Consider the following 12,279-nt stretch of genomic DNA (forward strand, 5'->3'; position numbering starts at 1 on the left):
TATGTAGCTATAAGCCTGAATAAACAATGCACTTTTATGTGTAATTCTGGCTTTTAAATATCTATGACTACAGGACTTTCCTAAGATAGGACAGCTCTAATTCTCAAAACAATGTGGCAAAGACTCCCAAATGTTGAAAACCAACCCTAAATTAATGTTATGGTTCTATGAATACATAGATCATATGCATTAGTTCCTGGCACCTAGTAGGCCTCAAGAAATAAGTTTACTGGATGAACAATTAAACCATTTTCATGAAAAATACAAAGAAATGGAAAAACATTCCATACTCATGGATTGGAAGAATAAATATTGTTAAAACGTCAATACTACGCAAAGCTATCTACACATTCAATGCAATCCCAATCAAAATTGTACCAGCATTCTTCTCGAAGCTAGAACAAGTAATCCTAAAATTTGTATGGAATCACAAAAGACCGCGAATAGCCAAAGTAATATTGAAGAAGAAAACCAAAGCGGGAGGCATCACAATCCCAGACTTTAGCCTCTACCACAAAGCTGTAATCATCAAGACAGTATGGTATTGGCACAAAAACAGATACACAGACCAATGGAATAGAATAGAGACTCCAGAATTGGACCCACAAAAGTATGGCCAACTAATCTTTGACAAAGCAGGGAAGAATATCCAATGGAAAAAAGACAGTCTCTTTAACAAATAGTGCTGGGAGAACTGCACAGCAACATGCAGAAGAATGAAACTAGACCACTTTCTTACACCATACACAAAAATAAATTCAAAATGGATGAAGGACCTAGATGTGAGACAGGAAACCATCAAAACCCTAGAGGAGAAAGCAGGAAAAAACCTGTCTGACCTCAGCCGTGGCAATTTCTTACTTGACACATCTCCAAAGGCAAGTGGATTAAAAGAAAAAATAAACTATTGGGACCTCATGAAGATAAAAAGCTTCTGCACTGCAGAGGAAACAATCAACAAAACTAAAAGGCAACCGACGGAATGGGAAAAGATATTTGCAAATGATATATCGGACAAAGGGCTAGTATTCAAAATCTATAAAAAACTCAACAAACTCCACACCTGAAAAACAAATAATCCAGGGAAGAAATGGGCAGAAGACATGAACAGAGATTTCTAAAGAAGACATCCAGATGGCCAACAGGCACATGAAAAGATGCTCAACGTCACTCCTCATCAGGGAAATACAAATCAAAACCACACTGAGATACCACCTTATGACGGTCAGAGCAGCTAAAATGAACAAATCAGGAGACTATAGATGCTGGTGAGGATGTGGAGAAACAGGAATCCTCTTGCACTGTTGGTGGGAATGCAAACTGGTGCAGCCGCTCTGGAAGACAGTGTGGAGGTCCCTCAAAAAATTAAAAATAGATCTACCCTATGACCACCAATAGCACTGCTAGGAATTTCCCCAAGGGATACAGGAGTGCTGATGCATAGGGGCACTTGTACCCCAATGTTTATAGCAGCACTTTCAACAATAGCCAAATTATGGAAAGAGCCTAAATGTCCATCAACTGATGAATGGATAAAGAAGGTGTGGTTCATATATACAATGGAATACTACTTGGCAATGAGAAAGAATGAAATCTGGCCATTTGTAGCAACGTGGATGGAACTGGAGAGTGTTATGCTAAGTGAAATAAGATAGGCAGAGAAAGACAGATACCATATGTTTTCACTCATATGTGGATCTTGAGAAACTTAACAGAAGACCAGGGGGGAGGGGAAGGAGGGGAAAAAAGAGTTACAGAGAGGGAAGGAGGCAAACCATAAGAGACTCTTAAATACTGAGAACAAACTGAGGGGGTGGGGGAGAGGGGAAAGTGGGTGATGGGCATTGAGGAGGGCACCTGTTGGGATGAGCACTAGGTGTTGTATAGAAACCAATTTGACAATAAATTATAAATAAAAAAAAAGGAAAAAAAGAAAACTTTATTGAAGAAAGAGAAAACATGCAAGTCTGATGCTTTTCTTAAAATCCTTTTTTTTAATGTTAGTCATGAAAGGCAGATATCTTAAACCTATATTTTTCTTTTTATAATATGCACACAGATGCATATTTTACATTTATCTTTGAAATATGTTTGGCAGGATTTTCTTTTTGTGATTTGAATGTGTTAGTGCAGAAATTAATGTTAGATCATTTATTAGAAATTGCAAATCAGTTTACTGTCTTATGGCAAGATATTGTTATCTGAAACTGTCCAATCTGATAAAATAATTTTTAGAAGCAAAAAATAAAAAATAGAAAAACCATCTTCATGATGTGATTTCTCTCTCCAAACACCTGATACCTGAAACTCAGTTAATTATGGAAATTCTTCAAAAAAAAATTTTTTTTTAATGTTTATTTATTTTTGAGAAAAAGACAGGGCGTGAGTGGGGGAGGGGCAGAGAGAGAGAGGCAGACAGAATCTGAAGCAGGCTCTGTCAGCATGGAGCCTGACTCGGGGCTGGAACTCACAGACCCCCCGAGATCATGACCCGAGCCGAGGTTGGATGCTTAACCAACTAAGCCACCCAGGTGCCCGTATGGAAATTCTTTTTTCACTTAAGAAAACTTAGGGGCAGCTGGGTGGCTCAGTCAGTTGAGCTTCTGACTCTTGATATCGGCTCAGCTGATGATCCCAGGGTTGTGGGATGGAGTCCTGGGTAAGGCTCCGTGCTGAGTGTGGAGCCTGTTTAAGATTCTCTCTCTTTCCCTCTGCTCCTCTACCCCGCTCACATGTTCTCTCCCTCTCAAATTAAAAAACAAAGAAACAAACAAAAAAAAACTTAAATGAAATGCCAATGTCCCAAGGGGAAACCTGCTAACAGTTAGGCGGACACGACTGGATAGGCTAAAACGAGGTAACATTAGCTCCTTCATGCTATCAACTCATTTGGTTTCAGAGTAGGGGGTGGGGAGTGGAATGTATGATCCACAAAGTCACTTAGAGATCCAAGCTGACCAAGCTTTAACTAACAGGCGTCACGGCACACCGGGAGATTGGAAAACCGTGGATGAGCTTTTCACCGCTATTGGCCAGAAGTGACACAGGTCACGAGTGCTAACATTTCATTCTTCCCTGAACTGCAAAGAGGGCTAGGATATACAGGGGAGTAATGAGATATTGGCGTAAATTTGGTGAGCACAATTTGGTCCACCACATCGGTCATCTGCAGCAGGGGGCCTTGTCTCAAAGATTATTTTCCACAGCCAGAGATTCCTCCTTCTCTGTCTATTTAACTAAGAACCACTGATCAAAAACTTAGGATGGGGATGCCTGGGAGGCTCAGTCAGTTGAGCGCTGCTCTTGATTTTGGCTCAGGTCAGGATCCCACGGTTGTAGGATAGAGCCCCACGTCCGGCTGCGTGCTGAGTGTGGAGCCTGCTTGGCATTCTCTCTCTCTCTCTTCCTCTGCCCCTCTCCCCTCCTCATGCTATTTCTCTCTCAAAAAAGAAAAAAAGAAAAAAAAAAAAAAAAAAAAACTAGGATGGATGAGCTTTGGATTCTTTGAAGCAAGTGTTGAGGCAGGAGACAAACATCCAGCTTGGTGTTTCTGAAGGACTTTACTTTTTATCGGGGGAGCTAATCCTTGATTCACCTGTTTGCCCAATACTGTGGAAAGTATCTGGTACCTGGTGGCAGCTGAGTGTATGGAATTTAGTTTTGTCTCAGAGAAACACGTCAAGTGAAAGCCTACGGTCTGAGTAAGAATATCTCCCATATTCTCATGGTGTTCTTCGATCATAAGGGTTTTTTTTTTGTTGTTTTGTTTTTGCTTTGGTTGAAATTCCTTTAATTCAGCTGAACAGAACCAAGAAATAGTTCTAAATCCTAGGGAAAAGGAATAAGAACTTATCTAATGTGAACAATGATCCCTTTTAATTGTGTTAATTGCACAACTACCACCACACCTAGTAAAATTCATATTTGTACCACTAGACCAAAAATAAGCTAAATGCTTTAGAAAAATGCAAAGAAATGCATTAAGATTTGTTAGTCAACCATAGGAAAGTAAAGTAATTTGGATAAAGTCTCTTACAAGGCTGCTAACCAATCTGTACTCCATTACTTACAGTAGTAAGTCCTTTTAATTCCTAGTCTCTGTTCTTGGAACGATCTAAAATTAGGCTATCAGTTTTATCTTCTTCAGTTACTACTCTCATTAGGTCTCACTCCTTCTGAAAACCTAGGACCAAACCCCTTAATTCCTGCAATTTTGACTCTTTATGCAACTTTTTGGGGGTCTTTTTTGCTTAAAAAACACACACACACAAAACAGGTCCCCAAATGAACCTTCTGCTGCAGTCAGAGTCCATCATTTTTCAGGCTTGCACATATTTGCTAACAACTCAACCAGTACCCGGGATGCCAATTCCCTCCTTTTTTATCTACTGAAATTTTGCCCACTGCTCAGGACCAAACTGGGTCTTAAGCGTGTTGTGAAGCTCCCTCTGAATGTTTCAGGTCACACTGATATATATACTCTTGAAGTGCCTGTGGTTTACAATAGGTATCTATGCATCAAGAGCTATCCAGAAGTTCTGGTTTAGATGTTTTAAGCCTCATTTCCCAGCTAGAGTATGAGTTTTTTGAGAGACTTTATTGTATTATTTTATATCCCCCTATAACAGAAGCCATTCAAAAAATATTTATTGCATTCCTACTCTAATTTATGCTCTGTAGATATAGATGTGCCACGAAGTATATTTATTAGTTGAATTAATACACAAAGAATCTTTAAGGTGCTATACTTTGGCATTATATATTTGGCTGAATCCTAAAAAATACATTATACTGCTATTTCAAATAAAAATTATTCTTGCTTATCAATATTTTCCTGAACTTTCATGTTTTAATTTTTTTTTAATGTTTATTTATTTTGAGAGAGAGAGAGACAGAGTGTGAGCATGGGAGGGGCAGAGAGAGAGGGAGACACAGAATCTGAAGCAGGCTCCAGGCTCTGAGCTGTTAGCATACAGCCCGATGGAGGGCTCGAACCCACGAATCGTGAGATCATAGACCTGAGCCTAAGTCGGTGGCTCAACCGACTGAGCCACCCAGGTGTCCCTCATAATTTTAATGAAAATATCATTTTGAAAATACAAATGTTGGGTTTCTTTTTTGAGAATTTATCCTTATATTAATTACCCATTGATTCTGGTACATATAACAACACTGTTATCCTAGGTCATTAGCAGATTTGTCTCTGAATTACCCAATCTACAAATATACACAAATTTTGGATCCAAAGCGGATTCTAATTTTCTCTTATATTTTGATTATCTATTATGATAGGTATTATAGTATACAGAAATATGTATTTCACTTAACAATTACAATAATATTACTAAGTATCCCTCTAAATCCATATTAAACAACAATAAATCACAGCAGTTTAGGAAATACAATAATCTATAATTAATCGTTTTCTTTTCCCTTGTTCCCTTTACCATTCAAAAATTCAATGATTATTTGGAAATAACATTCTTCCAATCTCACCCTAAAAACAGCTTCTAAAAACTCCTTTTCCTGCCACGATTGTGCCTGTATTTTATCTAGTTCTCCTTTGACGCTTACTCCTTTAAAACTATCGAAAAACCGGAAAAGTTTCTTTAACTCTCAAATCTCTGTGTCGTAAAATCCTTTGTCAATTTACCCAGTACGCAGGAGAGGATCTCTGTTCCTTTTTCGAGCGAATTACACAGTTGTCTCCGCAGCCTGATTTGCCGGTTTGGTTCCCGCTGTATGAGTTTGGTGATTCTTTGTACAAATTAATCACCATGAAAAAGTCTAAAGCAGGGCAGTTGCAGACTAAATTATAGCAGTCTTTTCCCGTAAAGCAACCTGGTACCTCACAAAACTCCAGGCGAACAATGAATGATAGAGCATGCACCAATAGGAAGTGGAGGAGAGTATTTTGTGGAAGTTTGCAACCCAATCCCGGAGGGCCAGAGGTGGGAATTTTAAAATGGGGTTTTCTTTTTCTTGGAATTTTCTTAAAGTGGTATTGCTGCCTTTTGATGTTAAAGTTTGTCAAAGATTGCCAAATTGCCAGATTAAGGAATTTTGAGTGTTTTGTGAAAATCGATACACATTCAAATTGACATTCTGGCACAGAATCCCTTGGCTGTTTTTATAGCAATTTCAGGGGAGTAGAAGTTACTTAAAGAGAATTCATTATTTATGATCAAAAATAGGATGTTACAACGTGGATGGGATGGGAGGGTATTATGCTAAGTGAAATAAGACAGAGAAAGACAGGTATCATATGTTTTCACAGAAACTTAACAGAAGACCATGGAGGAAGGGAAGGGGAAAAAATAGTTTCAAACAGAGGGAGGCAAACCATAAGAGACTCTTAAACACAGAGAACAAAATGAGGGTTAATGGGAGAGGGCAGGGGAGGGGAGAAATGGGTGATGGGCATTGAGGAGGGCACTTGCTGGAATGAGTACTGGCTGTTTATGTGATGATTCATGGGAATTTACCCCCAAAACCAAGAGCACACTGTATACACTGTACATTAGCTAACTTGACAATAAATTATACTTATATATATGGAAAAAAACAAAAACAAAAATCAGATGTTAGGGATGCCCAGGTTGCTCAGTCTGTTAAGCATCTGACTGGGGCTCAGTTCCTGAGTTCCAGCCATGCTGTGGCTCTCTGCTGTCAGCACAGAAACTGCTTCAGATCCTCTGTCCCCCACCTCCTCTCTGCCCCTCCCCAGCTCATTCTCTCTCAAAATAAACTTAAAAATTTTATTTAAAAAAATTGGATGTTAAATTAATGCATTAAAATATTTCTTTTGTTTTTAAGAAATGAAAACTAAGTGGCTAACATTGATTACTTTTAAAAAGACCTATTGTTAATCATTTTTGGAGTCACTTTCCAGTACTAGGAGCAAGTCTTTTTATTTAGGTTGATCCTTAATAACCTAAGTATTTTTGTTTTTACATAAACTAGGTTTCCTTGTTTTAAGTCTAGCAAAAAGTTCCTAAGTACTACAAATTCTTAGGTATCTAAGAATTCTTAGGTAACTAAGTATTTATTATCAAAGTTCTTAGAAGTACATGACATTCACCATGCCACATAGTTCCGGAACTTCTGACGGCCAGGTTTATTTAATAAATAGGTAATTGGTAAGTATTTCATTATAACTCATACCTCATCTTGGAATAAATGTTACTTTCATTTAGCATAACTTTGCTTTAGAGATTATTCATCTCTAACAGTAATTAAATAAACCAACAGGAAACTATAAACTCACGGTTGCTTGGCAATGAATCGCTAATAAATTAATCAACATCAAGCTTTTCAAAGAACAATGAATGACAGCAGATTCATGAGAGGAAGTTTAAAAAACCCTTCATTTCAGAAAGTTGCCATGTTAACAAACATCATATTTAAAAAAATAAATGTTTTTAAAATGTTCCTTAGCAATGTTTAGAATTATTATTGTTACTATTATTTTTATTTTTACTAGCATAATGCTTTCTTCCTTTAATGTTATCTTTCCGCGGACATAGGAATCCTCATTTTGAAGAACTATTTATTGACGGCCTACTCAGTCATTCTAGGAACTGCCATAATATTTAATTTACTAAGCTGTTAGTGTCCCTTTTAGCAACCGTTTCACACAATAGACTTTAGGTATTTCAACAGCAGAGACTAGGTTACCCACCTCATCTTTGGAAGGAACCTGTCAGCGCGCACAGTGAGCCCTTAAATCCCATGCTTAGGCTCACCTCTTGATAACTAACCTTGGCCATATTACATAAACCTTCCAGACATCAGATTTTCATTCGTTAAACGAGTATGATACTAGTACCTGTGTCATGAGACTGCTGTGAGGGTTTAAGGGATTGTGCACAGCTCTAAGAACGCTGCCTGGTACACAATAAGCGCTCGGTGTTACTACTGTTGTTGTAATTCCTCAATGTATACAGTGAATAAGTGCACGAGTCCCTGAATGAATGTATGAATGAAAGAACAAATCAGTTATTGGCAAGTCCCTAGGCTGGAAAGGGCTAAGTTGCCCCCCCTCAACGAATAAAGGGAAAAGGTGCTCTCAGCACAGCAAAACCCCAGCCGGAGCCGGAAGTCTAAGTTAAGCTACGGGCGAGGCCAGGCTGGAGGAAGCCGAGCTTTTGGCCAATAGGCACAGCGCTTGAAAAACGAACATCTCGTCCAAGATGTTTTGAAACCGCGAGAACAGGGGAGAATTATCGCGATGTTCCGTCTTCCCTCCCAACTCTCAGGAGCTCGGGTTCCGCCCCGCCCCGCCCCCCCGCCGTCCTCGCCTCGCCCCGCCCACTGCCGTCGGCGCCCCGCCCCTCTCTCCGACCCTCGGTTGGCAGTCCAGCGCCGCCTGCGCCCGGAGCGCTGGCTCCGCCGGCGCCGAGGTGAGTGCGGCCGTCTGTTGCTTCGGGTGGCTCGCGTGCCAAGGGCCCCCTGGCCCGGCTCCCCGGCCAGCACGCTGGGTCTGGCAGAAGCGTCTGGGCAGCGGCGAGTGGTCCCTGGCCCGAGCGGGCCCGTCCGGCCTCGGGTCGCCATAGCTGCCGGGCCCTCCCCGCCCTCTGTGGCTGCAGAATTCCGATATCGGGTCTCTGAAATCCCTGCCACTGAGCTCGCTGCTTCCAAACTGTAACGACCTTAGTGTTTGGTTAACTCGGGCAAAGCGGCAGGTGTTTTGCCCAAGACTTACTGGGAAAACAGTCTTTTACAAATGCTTTTAATATACAATTTTTAATTCTCTAATTTCCAGTATTAGAAAATTGGAGTGGGTATTCTACTGAATTAAATACGGAAGTCAGTCTGAGGGTCTCCTTTTACACACACCTGCTTAACATGTGTGGATTTTCTTAAGGTGGAAGGATTTGTTTACTTGTTTTAAACAATAATAAAGTGGGTTGGTGTTTACAGGTCAGAAAATTTGTGGAGGTACACTTGGCATACCGTTAATATTATTAAGTGTCCCATTTATCGTTAGTAGATTAAGAGGTAGTGAAGGGAATTTGTGGAAGAAATTAACCATCTTGGTAAAGGCTTTATCTTGCCAATGAATGCGTTTTGGAAAACCATTAGCATTTTTATTGGCACCTTTCAGATTTCATTTATGTAGATTTTATCTCCCACACTGCCTTTGTAGCCAGATGTATTTTAGCAAGGTGAAATGATGTTTTAAAGGCAGCCCAATCCCAGCCTTCAGGATTCAGAAGGAAAGCAATTAGGTTACACTGAATTCTCTTATTGGCTCTTCATCAGTGAGTGTGGATTTTGGGTGTAGTTTTGCTTTGTAGTCTCACGTTTGTATAAGCGTTGGCTACTACTTAAATTTAATAATATGGAAGAAACAGGCTCCATTGAACACTGAAGTGCCTGAAAGGCTATATTGTAAGGCAAGGCACAGACTTTGGAGTCGGTCCACCTGGGTTGGAATTCTGGCAAGTTATTACCCTCTGAGAAACTCAGTTTCCTTATGTATAAAACAGGCTAAATAATGTCTATTGCAATGCGTAGTTGTATGGATTAGGGATTTTTATGGTACTCAGCAAGCATTTAGGATGTAGTATCTACAAGATGACCAAAGATTAGAAAGTGAAAAAAAATCTACCTTGCAGTATTACATGTTCTACTTTTCATCCACTGATCAGCCGTTTGAGGGCACCTGCTTTGTGCTAGATATTGTGTCCAGGCGGGTATACAAGAGTGAAGAAAGAGCAAGATGTCTGCCCTCAGAAGCTTCCAGTCGGTTGGCTAGATTGACAATAGATACACCTTATCTCCAAATAAGGCTGGAGAAGCGAGGTGGGAGGGGGGGCCAGATTGTGAGGAGCCCTCAATGCTTGGTAAGAGCTTGATTTTCTTATAAACTTTTGAAGGCTGTGTTTAGTTGATATGTGTGCACTAGGGAGTGAGTTTCCCTGAGAAGAGACCATGGGATTTACATTTTTAAAGGTCCACTGCTAAGTGATTAATGTATTAGAAAGTATGTAGAGTGGACACCAGTAATACTCACGGCTCTGGCCGGAGATGAGAGTGGTTTTTGGTTTTGGCTGGTGGAGAGATGTGGATGGACTTGAGATGTATTTCGGAGATGGAAACCACTGGCCTTAAGATAAATTGGAGGTACCAGGTGAATGGCAGGATGGACCCACTCATGACTTAAAGCTTTCCATTTAAGGGATGAAAAACACTGGGGAGAATTCGGATTGCTGATGAAAAGCAAAATGTGTTAAGTTTGCAGCCCTTGTGAGCCATCCAACCTCCTTCCAGTTTACTACTTCAGTGAGTAATAACCCGGCAGACTTCTCTTTCGACACAGAATCATCGATTCTGGTTTAGTTCCCTTCTGCTTTGCAGGTCAGAGAATTAAGATGTAGAAAGATGGAATATGTTGTTCAAAGTGACATATGTCTCATAAAAACAGGTTAAGTGTGTAGGTAGAATCAGTATGGGAAGGTTTTGAATTCTTATGTTGCACCAGGGATATTATTGAATATTCCATATTGTCTGCCCTTTTAGATGAAATGGCAAGTGCTTTCATACTAGATAGGAATTGGGAGTTTGGAAATAATAGAAAATTACCAAAAAAGTTACAAAACTCTGCTAATGGAACGCTTATGTTACTGCATTTTGCACTAACTTTGCCCAGTGAAAATAGTTTTTCTTAAGAAAAAAAATTTTTTTTCTTTGAAAGGCACTTTTAGTTAGGGAGTTCCAGAAAGGATGCCCAGGAAAATGAGGGTAGATCCTTTGCACAGAGCTCACTCAGCCTTTTTGCATTTCCTTAATATCCTTTGGAATCCTGTGAAGAACCCAGTCTTTGAAATCCACTGGACACCCTCATCTCTACCCCAAAGTGGGGAGGGGGGAGTCCTTGCTTTTATCCCTTATGAGCCATTTGACCTTGGACAACATTTTTGAAGCTCTGAGTTTTTTTCCTCTTGTGTTAGTTAAGTGATTGTGAAGTTTGTTTCTGCTCTGTGCCTAGTTGATAAGATGGCAAATGTTATTTCTCTTCCTACCCGGTCACTTTCAGAGCTAGAAGGGAATTTAATCTGTTCTGGGTTCTGGCCTTTACCAATAAATTGCTGTCTCCCTTGTATATGTTAGGCAACTGAGGCCTGAAAAGATTGTAAGAAAATAATACAAGGTTCTTATTTCCTAGTGCAGTATTTCTTCTTTCATTGAAATAATAAAACTGTATATTCCTGGACCTGTTTCTTTACTGCTCCTGATAATCTACAAAGCGAAGAAGGGAAAAAATAGAGGTAAAAGAAGGAAAAAATTAGGATATAGGGCAATATTCTGTACATAGTAAGAAATGAGGAAAGTGAAGCTGTAAGTGGTCTAGATGTTTTGTATGTATTTAGCAATATTTTTGAAACACCTTAAGCTACACATAAAATGAGGTAGGTCAAGAAGGAAATGGGTTTGCTCTATCTGATTTTTAAGCTTTCTTTGGGTGCATGTTATGAAACTAGTCTCTCTTAGGCATTCCTATCTCAAGTTCAAGAGCTAGTTTTTCAGTTAGGACTGTTGCTGCTAAGTGGTACATATTGCTTAAGTAGTGAGAGTATTTAAATAGTTGCTCTCATCTCCTAAATATGTTCAGTTGTTATGAAGGAAAAATATAGGGATCAAATGTGTAACTCTCTCTTTAGTGTCTGCTGATAGCTGTGTGTGCTAACTGGTTTATTTGGCAATGCTTATGAGCACTATCATAATGATTCAATTTTCTTGTTCTCTTTAGAAATGGACCAATTTTGACAAGATGTAGTGCTGCAGCGTGCCTGATGGGATATATTCAGTCATGGCATCTGAACTTTGTAAGACGATCTCTGTGGCAAGGCTGGAAAAGCACAAGAATTTGTTCTTAAATTACAGGAATCTGCACCATTTTCCATTGGAGTTACTGAAAGATGAGGGGCTACAGTACTTGGAGAGGCTCTATATGAAAAGGAACTCCCTGACAACCTTGGTACAGTATTATATTGCATTAAAAAAAAAAATCATTTGTAATGTGGTCCTGACCGAGATCTATTTTACATATCCTAAGACATTCAGACCAGGATGTACATCCCCTCTTGTTATCTCAACAGGTAGTAAGGATACAAATACAGGGGTTTCTCGTTAGTGGAGAATTCATTATCCAAGTCCCTCCAATATGAGGTTACAGGAAGAGTTGTATAGGAAAGCAAAATAGTCACTAATGTGCCAGTCATAGAATTAGTTTCCATTCCAGAACCCCACTTCACTTACCCTGTGCATCTGTCT

The 12,279-nt window shown here is 39.7% G+C and overlaps 2 protein-coding genes across 8 annotated transcripts in view; one reads left to right on the plus strand and one right to left on the minus strand.

The window, feature by feature from the left end:
* Positions 1–5,855, minus strand: part of TTC23 (tetratricopeptide repeat domain 23) — a 105,670-nt gene extending 99,815 nt beyond the window's left edge. For 2 of the 3 annotated variants that reach the window (XM_060617771.2, XM_060617772.2), the window contains exon 1: positions 5,654–5,855. The gene's annotated coding sequence lies outside the window, so the exon portion shown is untranslated. Of the gene's footprint in view, positions 1–5,496; positions 5,632–5,653 lie in introns of those variants that run through there. The other variant, XM_060617774.2, reaches the window with a different exon arrangement.
* LRRC28 (leucine rich repeat containing 28) overlaps positions 1–12,279 on the plus strand; it is a 180,658-nt gene that overhangs the window by 20,839 nt on the left and 147,540 nt on the right. For 2 of the 5 annotated variants that reach the window (XM_060617780.3, XM_060617784.3), the window contains exons 1-2: positions 8,287–8,402; positions 11,756–11,983. In XM_060617780.3, coding sequence (XP_060473763.1) covers positions 11,816–11,983 — 168 coding nt within the window. In that variant the 5' untranslated portion in view covers positions 8,287–8,402; positions 11,756–11,815. Of the gene's footprint in view, positions 1–8,286; positions 8,403–8,504; positions 8,603–10,183; positions 10,288–11,755; positions 11,984–12,279 lie in introns of those variants that run through there. The other 3 variants (XM_060617782.3, XM_060617783.3, XM_060617781.3) reach the window with 3 other exon arrangements.

The sequence above is a fragment of the Panthera onca genome, chromosome B3 (genome assembly GCF_046562875.1).
Source record: "Panthera onca isolate mPanOnc1 chromosome B3, mPanOnc1 haplotype 2, whole genome shotgun sequence".
In the NCBI taxonomy this organism is placed as follows: Eukaryota; Metazoa; Chordata; class Mammalia; order Carnivora; family Felidae; genus Panthera; species Panthera onca.